General features: G+C 41.7%; 1 protein-coding gene across 23 annotated transcripts in view; it reads right to left on the reverse strand.

Moving 5' to 3' along the window:
- Window positions 1–17,757, reverse strand: part of rims2a (regulating synaptic membrane exocytosis 2a) — a 173,029-nt gene extending 155,272 nt beyond the window's left edge. For all 23 annotated transcript variants that reach the window (XM_061776514.1, XM_061776509.1, XM_061776521.1 and 20 more), the window contains exons 1-2: window positions 15,928–17,757; window positions 15,280–15,465 (exon numbers count right to left, since the gene is read on the reverse strand). In XM_061776514.1, the coding sequence (XP_061632498.1) occupies window positions 15,280–15,449 (170 nt within the window). In that variant the 5' untranslated portion in view covers window positions 15,450–15,465; window positions 15,928–17,757. The remainder of the gene's footprint in view (window positions 1–15,279; window positions 15,466–15,927) is intronic.
- Between the last annotated feature and the right edge of the window lie 126 nt (window positions 17,758–17,883).

The following is a 17,883-nucleotide window of genomic DNA, read 5'->3' on the forward strand; positions in this document are numbered from 1 at the left end:
AATTATGGATACCACAAGCCTCATGTCATGTCTGGATTTAAATCCATCCATGCATCCATCCATTATCCGTACCGCTTATCCTCACTAGGGCCGCAGGCATGCTGGAGCCTATCCCAGCTATCTTCGGGCGAGAGGCAGGGTACATCCTGAACTGGTCGCCAGCCAATCGCAGGGCACGTATACACAAACCATTCACACTCACATTCACACCTATGGGCCATTTAGAGTCTTCAATTTACCTACCATGCATGTTTTTTGGGATGTGTGAGGAAACCGGAGTTTCAAACTCCAACGGGCGAGCCCAGATTTGAACCCGGGTCCTCAGGACTGTGAGGCAGATGTGCTAAACAGTCGCCGACCATGCCGCCCTGGATTTGAAGTGTTTATTTATTTATTTAAATGAGTGCTTCATAAAGGTTGAAAAGGGACATTTGGGGTAAATTTGACTTATTACTTGCTTGTATAGTCTCTGGAGTGCCTCCTCACCCTTCAAGTGTGAAACGACATAAACCAAGAAAATTATTTGTGAATTGCCTATTTACAAAATTTTTTTTTGCCAGATTCGGAACTAACAATGTTGCTAAATTACATTATACCACCGCAAAACCAAGTTTCTCTGCACATGACTTGGCACGTAGGCTGGGCAAAAAGCTGCTATTTTCCAACAGCAGGTGGACCACATGTACTGTAAACACTATGACGTCAAAGCCAAAAACGAAGCAGAGCTGAAGTGAGTGTTGTTGGGAGCACAGATTAGCTAACAGCATTACCAGTGTTAGCTTTTTATAAGCTTGTCAAAAGTTCTGACAAGCACATGTAAAACATGCATTTTCTCAATCATTCCTTCATTCATTTTATATACTGATAAACTTGTCCTATTTGGCATAGGAGTGCAGACTATAAACATTCTCATTAAGTACCATCAGCTTGAGATGGCCTGGCACCATGATCCATCTTTAAAAACTGTCACTTTATCTTACTCTCATTTAAGACAAAAGGTTACAGCTGGAAACAACTACAATGACCAGTGTCTTGACTCTATTCCAATCTAACTGGTAAAATCTCATCATTGTAGTCTGGTTACAACAAAGCCTGCAGAGATAACTATCTTTTCTCTGACCCTACAGACAATAAAAAAAATATATAAAACAAACCCACAGGGCATTATCACAGATGATGAAATGATACATCACCTGGCACAGGCAAATCTTTGTCATAAAAAAAAAAAAAAAAAAATCAAAAAAATTCGATTTTTTAATTGTTGGGTCGAAAAAGTGTGTTACGTTGAATTAAATTCCAATGTTGGTCTTGGGAGCAGACAGCCCAGCTTCGTTCAGAGGTTCAGAACAGCTTTAAAAAGATCAATCTTCTTCTTAAGGCATTTCTCAGTCACCTTTTTAAATACAACTTAATTATATAGTACTAATAAAAACAGGACTCTTAATTGCCCATAGGTGTGAATATGAGTGCAAATGTTTTTTTGTTTCTATGTGCCCTGCGATTGGCTGGCGACCAGTTCAGGGTGTACCCTGCCTCTCGCCCAGAGTTAGCTGGGATAGGCTCCAATACGCCCTTGACCCTAGTGAGGATAAGCAGTATGGAAAATGAATGAATAATAAAAACAGTTAACTGCAGATAGTTAACTCATTTACTTATCTACTACGTTTCCTAGTCTTTGCCATTATTTAAAGTACAGCTGACGTCCTCTGATCGCTAAAAATGACTACGTGTCACGTGTTGATGCTTATCTCACTGATGAATCAACAACACATGTTGTGTGCAGAGTAGCACGTTCACATGCAACAAGTCAGCTCTAGATAAGGAGAAACTCACTAGTCAGAACCTGAATGCTCACAAGTCTCTTCCTAATAAATAATATAATCAAAATAATAGGGGGGAAAGAACACCTCAGTGCAGGTCTACAAATTACAACCACAATAATAAACATATTGATACCTCACCGACAGACTGAATAAAACATGAGCATGGCCGCTTGTCCAAGGAAAGTGACACATTGCATAAAATTTTTATTTTCACTACTAGTCAAGATAAGCTGTTTTTATTTGCCGAGAGTGCTTCAAGTCAGATTGAGGTCCACCTATGCATTCATCCATTTTCTATACATCTTATTCTGTTCAGGGTTGTGGAGAGGGAGACTATCCCAGCTGACTTCAGGCAAAAGGGACACTACACACTGGACTCCTCAGCAGTCAATCACAGAGAACATATAGAGACAGAAAACTATTCACACCATCACACCACTACAGAGTTGGAACTGAACCCACTCTATCTGCATGGAAGTCCGGGGAGTGAACCACTACACTACGCTGTCAGTGACATGATGTTCTGTCAATCAATTAACAAACCGTACACAGTAAACATCGTGCCCAGGATCAGAAAATATATCATATCACAATATATCATACAATGTGTCCATCTATTCTGTATCACAAATTACTTGTCAGGGTAAAATATGTTTTTGACAGTCATGTTTCGCCAAGGGCATTTCAAACTGCAGCACCAGGGGCAGGAAAATCCCTTCAAACTTTGCTAGAGGGATAAGAGCCCAGAAGAGAATAAATTCTATGCTGACGAGTGCAGATGTTATTTAGAACAAAGCCTGCGAGACAATGGAGTCTGATGTGCCAAGCATGCTATGGGAGATGGCTGATGCTTGTCAGTGGGGACTGAGGCTGTCATATCAGCAACAAGACCTGATAGCATCTCAGACGTCAATGTCTCTCCTCTTGTTTTCTCTTCTCATTTCCTCCACTCGCTCCTATACTAACACTACCAAACTTTCCACTTGCTTTTCCCTCTTCTGTCCTTTCCTTATCTTCACACCCTCTGCTCCAACAAGGATAACTTGAGAGGCTCTTCATCAGAACAAACCATAATCAGTATGGCACATCTGATAAATTATATATGTATATATATATATATATATATATATATATATATATACATATATATATATATTTATACACACACACAGTGGGTACGGAAAGTATTCAGACGCTCTTAAAATTTTCACTACTATATTGCAGCTATTTGCTAAAATCATTTAAGTTCATTTTTCCCCTCATTAATGTACACACAGCACTCCATGTTGACAGAGAGAAATGGAATTGTTGAAATTTTTGCAGATTTATAAAAAAAAAAAAAAAAAAAAACTGAAATATCACACAGCCATAAGTATTCAGACCCTTTGCTGTGACACTCATACATTTAACTCGGGTGCTGTCCCATTTCTTCTGATCATCCTTGAGATGGTTCTACACCTTCATTGGAGTCCAGCTGTGTTTATACGGATTGGACTTGATTAGGAAAGCTACACACCTGTCTATATAAGACCTTAAAGCTCACAGTGCATGTCAGAGCAAATGAGAATAATGAGGTAAAAGGAACTGCCTGAAGACCTCAGAGACAGAATTGTGGCAAGGCACAGATCTGGCCAAGGTTACAAAAAAGATTCTGCTGAATTTAAGGTTCCTAAGAGTACAGTGGCCTCCATAATTCTTAAATGGAAGACGTTTGGCTTAAAAATGGATGGAAGGATTTATATATAAATCCTCATTAGGGTCCCTGGTGTATTGGAACCTATCCCAGCTGACTTCGGGTGATATGCGGTGTACAAACTAGACTCATCACCAGCCATCCATCCATCCATTTTCTTCACCACTTCTCCTCACTAGGGTCGCGGGTGTGCCTATCCCAGCTATCATCGAGCAGGAGGCGGGGTACACCCTGAACTGGTTGCCAGCCAATCGCAGGGCACATATAAACAAACAACCATTTGCACTCACATACAGACATACGGGCAATTTAGAGTCTTCAATTAACCTATCAATATATACTAGAATATATAAAATAGATATAGTTAAAGCACTGTCCTCATTAGGATCACGGCTGAGCTGGAGCATAACACAACTAACTGACTTCATGCAGGAGGCAGGGTACATCTTGGACTGGTTGCCAGTCAAACGCAAGGCACATACAAACAACCATTCACACTCACCTTCACCCCTCCAGACAATTTAGTCTTCAGTGGCCCGAAGATGCATGTTATTGGAATGTGGAAGGATAATACCTAGAAAAAACCTACACATATATGCAAACTCCACACGGGTAGACCGCAGCCGAGATTCGAATCCCGGATCTCACAACTGTAAGACAGACATGCTAACCAGTAGGACACTGTGCTGCCCCTGTTCAAAAATATCCATCCATCCATCCACCCTGAACTGGTCGCCAACCAATCACAGGGTACATATAAACAAACAACCATTCGTGCACACATTCACACCTACGAGCAATTTACAGTCTTCAATCAACCTACCACGCATGTTTTTGGCATGTGGGAGGAAACCGGAGTTCCCGGTGAAAACCCACCCAGGCACGGGGAGAACATGCAAACTCCACACAGGTGGGGCCGGGTTTTGAACTCTGGTCCTCGGAACTGAGAGGTGGATGTGCTAACCAGCCGCTGTTCAAAAATATATTATATTAAATTGTTTTAAGATAATTATAATTATGACATTTTTGCTGATTGGCAGAAATGGTGTTATCATGAGGCATGTAAAGCGTAAGCGACACAAAAATTATTATGACAAATTGTCTCTACAGGGATTCAATTGTAGAGCTTCTGAATGATCTTAGAGCTGACCGCCAGTAACAAATGACGAGTTCCTTTCAACTCTTTATTTCCTTGCGTCTGGATCATTTAAACGCACTGTGACAACTGTTTGGTGCTGGCCTCTCCCAGAGCCGTTTTTCGGGTGTGCTGTCCAAGATTTTAAATGCATGATGAGCACTCTGAAGGAATTAAATAATAATAATTTAAAAAAGAAAAACATGGTTAAGCGCTTGCTGGCTTCACCAAAATTTATTTATTCCATTAGTTATTATTAATATCCATCCATCCATCCATTTTCTTTACCGCTTATTCTCACTAGGGGCGTGGGCTGCTGGAGCCTATCCCAGCTACCATGCCGGTATTATTATTATTATATATATAATTTTAAGGCGGCACGGTGGACGACTGGTTACCACATATGTCTCACAGTTCTGAGGACCGGGGTTCAATCCCTGGCCCCGCCTGTGTGGAGTTTGCATGTTCTCCCCGTGCCTGTGTGAGTTTTCTCTGGGCACTCCGGTTTCCTCCCACATTCCAAAAACATGCATGGTAAAAAACAAGATGGCTGGGATAGCATCCCAGGGTCCAGCATGCCTGCGACCCTAGTGAGGATAAGCGGTTTGGAAAATGGATGGATGTATTTTAATATAACTCACTTTTACATTGTGAAAAGATGTCAGACGTATTCTACGTAAAGCACAAAATGCTCCTTTCAATACAGAGTTTGTCACCACTTTTGCACCTGTTGGCAACAGTGCATGCAATCTGTTAGAGTAAGTGAATACAAAATTTAGCCACAGCTATTTTGGATTTTCGTCAAAGATCGCAATATTGGTAAACCACGCGCAACACATCCACCAACAGTGTGCGCAATCAGTTAGAGTCAACACGCAATTTAGCACCCGCAGCCATGGCCCAATGGTTAGGATCATTGCCTGCCACTGTTCAAGACCCCGATTGGACCATCCGCCAATATCCCCGAGACTCACGGCTGTGGTGTCCTCGAGCAAGACACTGATACCCAGAAATGCTCCCCGGGCGCTTCAGCTGCCCCCTGCTCCAGTGTGTTCCACTAAACGTGTATGTGTTTACTGTGATGGGTTAAATGCAGAGAACAAATTTCGTGTACATGCATGCATGTTCATGACAATAAAAGATGATTCTTCTTCTTCTATTTGGGATCTTAATAAATTAAGTCCTAAGAGTCTTAAAGTCCAGGCTGTCTTTCCTGTGGAGTCATCATATGATAACCACTTGATTTGATCTGTTTGGGGCTAAAAGGCACTGTTTATTTGTTCAATGTAAATGGCAGATGAAGACACTTGAGCCTCTGTAACATATCACTGGTGTCGGGCTGAAACCTCCTGTGCCCAAATTTGGTCAATTTCTTATTTTTTCACAAATCAATACAATTGGTCAGTCCCCGTGTGGGTATTTTATTTTGACAAATTATCGACCACGCTAAAGTGTTGAAAATAACTTGCTCTCTTTGAAGATGCAATATTAATGCTTCAACAAACATGCCATTTTTTGGATTTCCTGAAAAGTAATGATTTTGGAATACAGGGATTCCACCCAGTGCCAGCGACACTGTATGTGGATGTTAGTGCTTATCCCTTTAGCACTGCTCCTCTGAGATGTATGGTGTGCATGTGTAGCAGTCTCAAGGGAACATAGAGCTTCTGTCTCGCTCTGACCACAGCTGGTAGCACAGGTGTCAAGTAATGAAATAAAAGTACTTTATTACTGTACTCAAGTAACTTTTCAGCTATTTTTACTTAAGTATTTATTTTTCTGGCGACTTTTTATTTTTAATCCTTACTTTTTAAAACAAATATCTGTACTTTCTTACGTTTTACGTTACGTTACGTTTTAAGACTGAGGTCGTTACTTTCAAACATTCTAAGGTTTGCGATAATACAGCGTAAACTACAGCGGCGGGGTGGCGATTGGGAAAACAGCCAACCAGTGCCAACGTTTTTTGTTTCTTTGTTTGTTTTTAAATAGACCTCAATTCCTATAAAACGGGTATCTTCAAATGGCTGGCATCGTCACGCAGCCATTTTTCTCTCACATACGACCCTGTCACAGACGTCTTGTGGGTGTCTCTGTTTGCCAGACTTTCGGAGCATCTGCGTTGTTTGTTTGTATGTGCCCAGCGATTGGCTGGCAACCAGTTCAAGGTGTACCCCGCCTCCTGCCCGATGATAGCTGGGATAAGCTCCAGCACGCCCGCGACCCTCGTGAGGAGAAGCGGCTCAGAAAATGGATGGATGGATGTTATATATAACTTCATTTTTTATTCAACTTTAAAATACAAGCTTACCTGTTCTTATTTTGTCAATTGTTGTCCCCAGAGAAAGCATGCCAATCATCAAGAGATACAAAAATACATATTTACAAAAATCTCTCTGAATGTATTTTATTATTGGGCTTGAAAATATCAATTGACTTTTTATTTTATTATTTTTTTACTTAAGTACATTTATAAGTGTGTGCTTTTGTACTTTTACTTAAGAAAAAGGGGATGGGTTCAGTACTTTTACTTTTACCAGAGTAGTATCAGTACTTTTACTTACTGGTAAGTATACCAGAATATCAGTAGTTTTGACACTTCTGGGTGGTACACCAAACTCTTTAGTACGATCAGATGAGTGAGTATACGAGTGTGGTTGAGTTATAGAGGGGTATACAGAAAAAGGAAATAGGATATGATAAATCAAAGCTAATTCTAGGCTCTCCATGGTGAACACACTTTCAAACAACAACCCCTTACATATTTCACAATGTGTTTACATGAGAATTTGGAAATATGATAAGGGACATCTAGAGTTCATATGAAAGCAGCTGATTTTATATTTTGACATGAAAACTCAGTGGAGGTCGTCTCTTCATACTGTGATATCCTGGTTTTGATTGCGTGAAACACAGGCATGTCCGTCAGCCATATTCAATAGAGAATGTTCACAAATGGAATGCTGATGAAATTGCATAATTTGAATGGTAGGATACAGCGGCTAGCTGAGAAATTCTCAGTATTTTATGGTACAAGTACACTGGGTTTTTATTTAATCGATAACAGACGTCCTAATGATTATGATGAAGTAAGAGGAAAAACAAGATTAAATATGACACGTTAATCTCTCCAATGTTTGATTTGGATCCCTAAACATAACTTCTCATCCGTGTGTCTCTTGAGACAAATGAGACTGAGGAAGACCATGCAACTCGGTGACAGAATATGCGACACCTCAGAGCCCTAAAATAGATGCATCTCAGAGGGATTCCCTCCTATAAGACAGCCATAATAATTAACACCTCAAAGGAGGTCCCTGAGCAAATAATTTGAATCCCTATGATCGTTGAACAGCAGGAAGCGGGCACACTGAAAAAAGTATAACAAAACAGTCATTTTTTTTAATTTATTTTTTTAGTCAAATTGATAAAAAAAAATATTAGTTTGTTCGTTTCCATCCATCCATCCATTTTCTTGCGCTTATCCAAGGCCGGGTCATGAGGGCAGTACATTTAGCAGGGAAGCCCAGACTTCCCTCTCACCAGCCACCTTATCCAGCTTTTCCAAGGGGATCCCGAGGCGTTCCCAGGGCAGCCGAGCAACATAGTCTCTCCAGCGTGTCCTTGGTCGTCTCTGGGGTCTCCTTCCGGTAGGATATGCCCAGAACACCTCACCAAGGAGGCGTCCAGGAGGCATCCTAATCAGATGCCCCACCCACCTCATTTGGCTCTTCTCAATCCGAAGGAGCAGGGGCTCGACTCTGAGCACCTCCCAGATGACCGAGCTTCTCACCCTACCACTAAGGGAGAGTGCAGACACCCTGCGGAGGAAACTCATTTCGATCGCTTGTATCCGGGATCTTGTTCTTTCGTTCATGACCCACAACTCGTGACCATAGTTGAGGGTAGGAACGTAGATCGTCCGGTAAATTGAGAGCTTCTCCTTTCGGCTTAGCTCCTTCACCACAACGGACATCACTGCAGATGCTGCCCTGGTCCGCCTGTCAATCTCCCGTTCTATTCTTCCCTCACTCATGAACAAGACCCCGAGATACTTGAAGTCCTCCACTGGGGGCAGGATCTCATTTCCATCCTGGAGAGAGCACTCCACCCTTTTCCAACGGAGGACCATGGTCTCAGACTTGGAGGTGCTGATTTTCATCCCCACCGCTCCATCAACAATGGAGGCATGGAACATGGTCCACTCGGACTCAATGTCCCCCGCCTCCCCCGGGACGTCGGTGAAGTTCTGCCGGAGGTGGAAGTTGAAACGCCTTCGGACAGAGGATTCTGCCAGACGTTCCCAGCAGACCCCCACGATATGTTTGGGCCTGCCAGGTCGGATCGGCATCTTCCCCCACCATCGGAGCCAAAACACCACCAGATGGTGATCAGTTGACACTTACGCCCCTCTCTTCACTCGAGTGTCCAAGACCTGCGGCCAAAAGTCCGATGACATGACCACCAAGTCGATGATCGAACTGTGCCCTTGGGTGTCCTGGTGCCAAGTGCACATATGGACAACCTTATCCTTGAACATGGTGTTCGTTATAGACAATCCGTGATGAGCACAGAAGTCCAATAACAGAACACCACTCGGGTTCTGATCGGGGGGGCCGTTCCTTCAAATCACGTCCTTCCAGGTCTCACTGTCATTGTCCACGTGAGGATTGAAGTCACCCAGCAAAATGACGTCCGCAGCGGGAGCACTCTCCAGCACCCCCTCCAAGAACTCTAAAAAGGTTGGGTACTCTGAACTGCTGCTTGGTGCATAGTCACAAACAACAGTTAGGACCCATCCCCCCACCTGAAGGCGGAGGGAGGCTACCCTCTCACCCACTGGGGGTGAACCCCAATATACAGGTGCAAAGCCGGGGAGCCATAAGTATACCCACCCCTGCTCGGCGCCTCTCACCGTGGGCAACTCCAGAGTGGAACAGAGTCCACTCCTCTTGAGAGGACTGGTACCAGAGCCCAAGCTAAGCTGTGTGTAGAGGCAAGCCCGACTATGTCGAGTCAGAAGTTCTCGACCTCGCACACCAGCTCGGGCTCCTTCCCTGCCAGAGAGGTGACGTTCCAAGTCCCTAGAGCCAGCTTCTGTAGCCAGGGATCGGATCGCCAAGGTTAAACATTATCTGTCTTTGACTGGACATTATATTTAGCCATCAAATCCGGCACACTATTGTCCAGAGAGTGCAGGCCAGGTATACAACGGTAGCCTACCAACACTGGGGACAGAAGGAGCTGCTGCTTAAACGTATGTATTTCTCTCAGATACACCAGAAAGATGCCATAAAACATTGTTAAATAAAAACGGTAATAGCCTGTGCCTTGTGTGAAGCTTGTACTCGTATGAGTTTGTGAATGTGTATGAGCACTGAAACGCGCTGCTGTGTTTCTAAACTGAATTAAGTTAGATGAGCTAACATTTTGACTGACACAGGTAATGTTTGTGGCAACATTCAAACATGGTTCACATGAAATTTTAAAAAATCAGGTTAAACTTTCAGGATATACCAAATTAATCATTTTGATTGAATCAAGGCTAAAATATTAAATGTGACAGATTATTTCTCTCTTTTTTTCTTTTTTTTTTAGTTATGCAGCTAAGAGAATCTTGTTACAATACATTCTAACAATATGTGGTGGATAAGTGAGCTTATTTATGATTGGCTCAGAGGATAAACCACAGCTAATGTAACACTATAGAGAGAAAGGTAAATAGTGGAAGTGATATGATAGGGAGGTAAAGCAGGAAACTAGCCAAACTGTCTCTCCCTTTGTTCTTAGCCACCAAGCAGAAACAGTAAGTACCTATAGGTTAGAGAAAGAAAGAAGAAGTGGAGCCCGTGGCATTCTGTGGGTCACCCCATCACAGGCAGATGATGCTTGCTTCCATTACAAACCAGATCTGGATGGGTGGGGGATGGGGGTCCCATGGCCATCATAACCGTTTTCTCAGAGATGCACTGATGCATGGAACGCCGAGCTAGCTGATAGCTTCAGAAGATTTAATGGTGCAAACACTACTCGAGCCACGCTTCATAATTGCTTTGTTCACGTTTGTATGAGTAGCGCGTTCTACAAAAGGTATCTGCATGGCTGCATCCCTCTTTGGACATGCTCATACACAGGTCTGCTCAGAAGTAAGAACCTAGCAGATTCATGCAACTCAGCCCTGCAGCTGAAGGCTTTGCTCTCTGTCCTCCATCCCTTCATCCTCCCAGGATTTCCTCTGTTGATTACACACTTGGATGTTCAAACTGCTACTTTCTTGAAATACCAACCAAGCTGCTGTGGGATTGGACCGTGACTGTGCAGATGCACAAGCTATAACAGTTGGCTACACAGTAGCGTCGGTGTTTGATTTGGAAACCGCTAGCAATGCAACGAATCATTCAAAGACAAGCTAATCGGTTGCAGCTCGAGCATATGAGCATATGAATGTTGCCTTAATATATGCATTAATCCATGCGAGTGTGATTCATGGGTAAAGAAAATGGTTATTTACTTATTTGATGACTCACGATGACTCCACTTGTCCATTTAGACAATGCAACTAGACCGACTGACTAGGTCTGACTGAATGACACACTAAATGAAAAAAAAGATTTGACTATGAGAACTGTGTCTTGCCACAAACCAAAACAGCAGGTGAACTCTTAATGATTACCTGATATCTTTTATCAGGAGGTATGTATCTGCAGTGTAGTATTAGCAGTAGTATGCAGGAGTTAAACTACACCAGTCACATAATTCTAGTGTTACCTGACATTATACTGAGACACTCATTAATGAGAAAGCTTGATCAAACCTTGAGCAACAAAAACTAATCCATTTTACGTCAGAGAAAGGTAAACGTGGCAAACACTCAATTAGTGGGGGTTTACTGTAATGGAGAGATGACAACGATAACAACAAAGGGTGGGTGGGAGGCCAGAAAAAAAAACTGTGTGATTCACACAGTACACAGCACAGCAGCTGAGGTAGCTCTATCTTGGAGTAGATGAGTCATGTTTCTCATGCAGTTGCGCTAGGTACGGATTGCATGACTTTCTTTCCATTACGAAAGCTGCCTTAGTGCAAATATTTACCTGGTGATGGAAAACAACAGCTCTAATGCATCATAAAAGCTTACACTAAAGTCTCTGGGCAAGCGTTGAAGCAAACAGGAATAGAGCACAGGTGAGCCAAGCCACTATGGGGCAGTTATACTCATTTGGTTATCAGAGACAAAGTCCTCTCACTGGATATTTCATTAGGTACACCTGCACAGTCCAAGAACTTGTACAAGAGCTGTATCAAAATGCTGCCTTTGAAATGATTATACACTGTCATAGCAGTATTACTTTAACAATGTACTTATGTGCAGTGTTGAGGAGTAATTAATTACATATAACTAGATGATGCAATTTAATTACAAAATTTATGTACCGTAATTTCTCGTGTACGTTGTATAATGCACATTTCCCCCGCCCCTAAAAAATGTAAAAAAAATCAGTGGTGCGCATTATACATAGGTATAGGGGGAAATGGGGGGGGGGGGGAACGTTCCCATTTTATAAATGTATGCCGCCATCTAGAGGTTATGAAAAAGCGGTACATGTTCATTTCAATATGTCACTGCCACCTAGAAGTTATGAGAAAAGTACACCCTTTCATTCTAATATGCCAGTACCACCTAGAGGCTATGAAAAAGGTATAGCATACACTTTCATTCCAATATGACAGGGGTATGTATGACTGCATAATATGTAAAGTTGGGCTCATAAGTTTACATACCCTGGCAAAATTTGTGAAATATTGCTTTGTTTTTGTTTTTTTAAACACGACTGATGACTGAACAACAACCTTCATTAATTTCTTTATGGTTATGTTTTTTTAAGTGTACACATCTTACAAATTCTGCCTGGGTAATCAAACATATGAGCACAACTGTGTGTTTTATCATAAAAGTAGGGCTGTGAATTTCAAAATAAGAGCAAGTAAATACAAAGAAAGTATTATGTCTTTAAATAAAGTGCTTAACTTCAGAATAATTATTTGGAAAAAAAACACAAAATACAGATAATACATGTTTTGATCATATGGGTAGAAACAAAATCATGCATTGTAAAAATGCATTATACATAGATAGAAGGGTTTTCCAGAATTTAGAGATCAACTTTAGGGGTGCATGTTATACATGGGTGCGCATTATTCATTCATTCATTTCCCGAACCACTTATCCTCCCTAGGGTCGCGGCGTGCTGGAGCCTATTCCGGCTATCTTCGGCCGAGAGGCGGGGTACACTGCTCGCCAGCCAATCGCATGGCACATAGAAACAAACAACCATTCGCACTCACATTCACACCTACGGGCAATTTAGACTCTTCAATCAACCTACCATGCATGTTTTTGGGATGTGGGAGGAAACCAGAGTGCCCGGAGAAGGCACGGGGAGAACATGCAAACTCCACACAGGCGGGGCCGGGATTTGAACCCCAGTCCTCAGAACTGTGAGGCAGATGTGCTAACCAGTCGCACACCGTGCCGCCGGGGTCGCATTATACATGATAAATTATGGTAATTGTAATCATTACATTACTGTGAGAAAATATATTATTAAATTACAGTTGCTCTTGGAAACACAACATCCATCCATCCATCCATCCATTTTCTGAGCCGCTTATCCTCAGAAGGGTCGCGGGGGTGCTGGAGGCTATCCCAGCTATCATCGGGCAGGAGGCGGGGTACACCCTGAACTGGTTGCCAGCCAATCACAGAGCACATAGAAACAAACAACCATTCGCACTCACGTTCACACCTATGGGCAATTTAGGGTCTTCAATTAACCTACCATGCATGTTTTTGGGATGTGGGAGGAAACCGGAGTGCCCGGAGAAAACCCACACAGGCACGGGGAGAATATGCAAACTCGGTCCTCAGAACTGTGAGGATGTGAACCCCGGTCCTCAAAACTGTGAGGCAGATGTGCTAACAAGTCGTCAACCTTGCCCAAACAGGACATATTTTTCCAAACATGACCTCGAAGCGCCACCTTGTGGTACAATATATTAGTTTGTCTTAAATTTTGAAAAGGTTTGACTTACAGTTAAACTTTTGAACACGAAAAAACTTTTAAACCTTTTTGTCTTCACAATTTTGGAGTTTTTATGTATCTGGGTTGTCATCCATCCATCTTCTGTACCGCTTATCCTCACTAGGGTCGTCATATGATATGATATTGTCTAAATTGTGCACATTAGAGCAACATGGTATGGTATGGTGGTTTTCCACATAGTATACACATAATGCAACAAACCTTTTTTTTTTATTATGTACGTATTTATATTTCAACTTGTTTTCTTATTATTTTACTATTTTTTGGAAGACCAAATGTGTGGTAAATTCCAAACTAACTAGAGGATACATCCAAGGATCCTGTTAATGCATTTTTCTAAATTAAAAATAAGTAATCAAAATGCCATAAAATGTAATCACTTATATTATTTGGAGAAAGTCATTGAAATAGTTACACTACTATTTCATTTTCAACAGGGTAACTTTAACGTTAATTTTAACGAACTACATTTCCAAAGTAATCTTCCCAACACTGCAGATTAGTGTGGTTACAGATCACAACTGTGGAGAGCTGCACTGCATCATACTCAGCGTTGTTTCTTATATTATGATCACCTTATACAGTAGTATAAGGAAACATCACACAATATGATGCAGTGCAAATAGCCATGATAAAAATAAACATATTGCTAATTTAACAACGCAACCAGTCAAATCTGACTAGTATTTTCTTTGTACATGTAGACTTTTGATATAACTCTTGAACTGCATCTCACATAGCATTCAGAGGTGTTTTTACTTATGAGCACAGTAAAAGTAATACCATAAACTGGGACTCAGATCATATTAAGAAGGAAAACTAAAAGAAAAAAAAACAACCGGATGGAACATTTAAAACCGCAATATCCCGCATTATTCTTTTCTTTTATTTGTTTTTATTTGTTTTAATTTTGTTTAACAATGCATCAGCTGCATGTTTTTATAACCTAGACCAGATCAATAATAGACAATATCCCACTATAAAGCAGACATATGGCTCCCATGTAAAGGTTAACCGAATCAATGACGGAAATCCTCCTGGTCCACCTTAAAAAATTTTTTTATTTTTTTTAGAAAGAACAAAATACTACGAGCCGTCAACGGACAGCGCCTGGTGCTGAAAGGCTCTAAGCGACATCTGTGCACCGGAGGAGTGTCTGTCTGTGCTCTCATACACGCGTGCCTGGCCGCCACAGAGGACACCTTAAATGATCTTTCCAGTGACATATTGTGTAATGCCAATGACGTGACGGGTAAAGGTGAAGCAACTTGGCCTGTTTTGACGTGAAAATGGCGCCCGTTGCCGCCGCTCACCCAACCCATCATAGTGTCATAGCATTTCATTTTATTTTATTTCTTTAAATAATGAGGGAAGAACTGTTGAGGAAAATGCCGAGCACACGTCGACTATTTCCGCCGTGGCTTGGATGTCAAGAGGCAACATGACCCACGACACACCAACAAACTATAGCTAGCACCCACAGCAGCAATGCGAATAAATGACACTGAAGGGCAATTTCCTTACTTTAACATGGACTGTTCCTTCGCCTCCTCCTTCTTTTGTCGGTCCATGACACCGAGGATGATCTTCCTCTCCTCCTCGGTGAGGTGGCTGAGGTCCGGCATCTCCGGCATGGCGCCGGCCGCTGAGGCAGCAGGGCCAGGACCGCCCCTGGGCCCTTGTGGCGCGGACATCTTTTACTCACAGCGGCTACAAACACCAGAAAAGAATTACCATCAAACAGAAGCTTTTTTCTTTTTTTTTCTTTTAAATAACGATTATATTTCGTGTCGTGAACCAATTCTAAATATTCAGTTGGAGCCTGTCGAGGCTAACAGATAACACGACGGCTCATGCACATAATGGTGTGCTGCAGAATTAAAAGTCAAAATATGAACTGTTTAGAATAAAAGCTCCTGATGGGGTTTCGGTGGCCTCGTGTGATGTGAGTCGAGGCTTAAGGCGGAGGATTGGTTGCATTTTAGATATTGCAGGTTGAATTCAACACATAAACATTAGTGCTCTCGAGAAAGCACTCAGGATTAGAAATGGATGCTTTGAATAGAAGCGAACGCTGCAGGCTGAAGCCTCCATGTAGTGATCCAAATAGCCATCCGTTCACGGGGTGGCACAAAAGTTGAAACGAAACGTGAAAATGAACGCATGTCTTGCCTTTTATTTTGCAGTCATGTTAAATCCTGTCTAACCCATCGCTGCCATCCCTCAGAAAGGTTTCACTCGCATGTTAGAATAAATTACGTTAGGTCCGTCCGCATTTGCTTTTGGGGTCCTACTGCCTCCTCTGTCACTATTTGGCTTGTTTTCATCCAGGTTGGTAATACATGGAGATTTCGTGAATGCACAAAAAATGGATGCAATGAGAGAGGGATGAAGAGGGGAGAGAGATGGGAGGCGGAGGGCAAAAGAGGCGGGGCGACGGGACCACGTAGAAGAATCAAACGGAGGACGCTTGGATGTTCATTGACAGCAGGCGTAAAGCAGCACGGGAAACACGGAACGGCGCCAGTGTGGGGATTGCAGTTGGAGCATGATAAAGCTTTATTTTAGCGGCATGATTATGACAAGTGGCGTAAACGCACATACATCTAGTAGCTATGTACAGTACATTGTACATGTAATATAAATATAACGTCTCCACATGAATTTTAACAAGGATGTAGATTTTTATTTCAATTCCTTGTTTTATTACCAATAGTTTTTTGTTTTGTTTTGTTTAAACCACATAACTGCAGGTACGAAGTTAATCACTCTGGCCTCAGCTGTGCTCAGGTAGAGGTGCTGATGGGATTTAAACGACAGCTTTAAGAGGATATACATCACAAGGGCTGTAAGTAAATTAGTACAAAGTCAAACAACAGGTAGCTGAAGTGATTGAAATCAAACACTGACAGGTTGGCTCATGACATTTAAATAAAACATGGGAGAAAACATTACAGTGCTGTGAAAAATTACTGGCTCTGTTCTCAAATTCTTATATTTTTGCAGTTTCCCCACTAATGTTTAAGATCATCAAATAAATGTACATTAAAAAAAAAAAAAAAAAGGTGAACTAAAACTGCTGTTTTTAAATGGTGATTTCATTTATTAAGAAAAAAAAGTTACCTGGCTCTGTGTTAAAAAGACCCACCATGTTAAATCAGGATTTAATTGTGGCTAATCACAATTTTTGGTTAATTTTCACTGATCACACCGAAGCCTGATCACCTCCAGACCTGTTCAATCAAGCCCTAGAATATTATATGAACGAGATGAAAGTTGAGCTTTTTGGAAGGTGTGTGTCTCGTTACATCTGGCGTAAATGAAGCACAGCATTTCAGAAAAAGAAAATAATTGCAACAGTCAAACGTGGTGGTGATATTCTGATGGTCTTTGGGCTGCATTGCTCCTTCAGGTCCTGGACAACTTGTTCTGATTGATGGAACCATGAATTCTGCTCTTTAACAGAAAATCCTGAAGGAGAATGTTCCTCCACCAGTTTGTGACCTCAAGCGGAAGCACAAATGGGTTCTGAAGCAGGATAATGATCCAAAACACAACTGGAAGTCAACTTCTGCATGGCTTAAAAACACAAAATTGAGATTTTGGAGTGGCCTCGTCAAAGTCTGAATCTGATAGAAATGCAGTGACATGACCTTAAAAAGGCCTTTCATGCTCGAAAACCCTCTTGCTCAATTCAAACAATTCTACAAGGAAGAGTGGGCCAACATATCTCCAGATATGTGAATGACTCTTTGCTAGTTAAAGAAAACATTTGATTTCAGTTGTTGCTACTGAGAATGGCCCAACCAGTTATGATTGTTGTTTTGATGATCTTAAATTGGTGAAACTATGCAAAAAATATAAGAATTTGAGACGGGGGCCCAATACACAATCACAGCACTGTATATACATACACACACCAGGAAATAATAAAAGTACAGATTTTGAATTAATTTTACATGATTTTCCTTTCACCAATTTAGGGATTTCTAAACCATTTCAAGAGAACAGACCAGACAAAATATGGTTGCATTACAAACCTCATAAAGCATAGTGGAAGTTAAATTATGCGTGTTACACATGGGGACCTTCAAACCATCGTGCAACAGCAGAAAGATTTGTGAACCT

The sequence above is a fragment of the Phyllopteryx taeniolatus genome, chromosome 6 (genome assembly GCF_024500385.1).
Source record: "Phyllopteryx taeniolatus isolate TA_2022b chromosome 6, UOR_Ptae_1.2, whole genome shotgun sequence".
Lineage (NCBI taxonomy): Eukaryota > Metazoa > Chordata > Actinopteri > Syngnathiformes > Syngnathidae > Phyllopteryx > Phyllopteryx taeniolatus.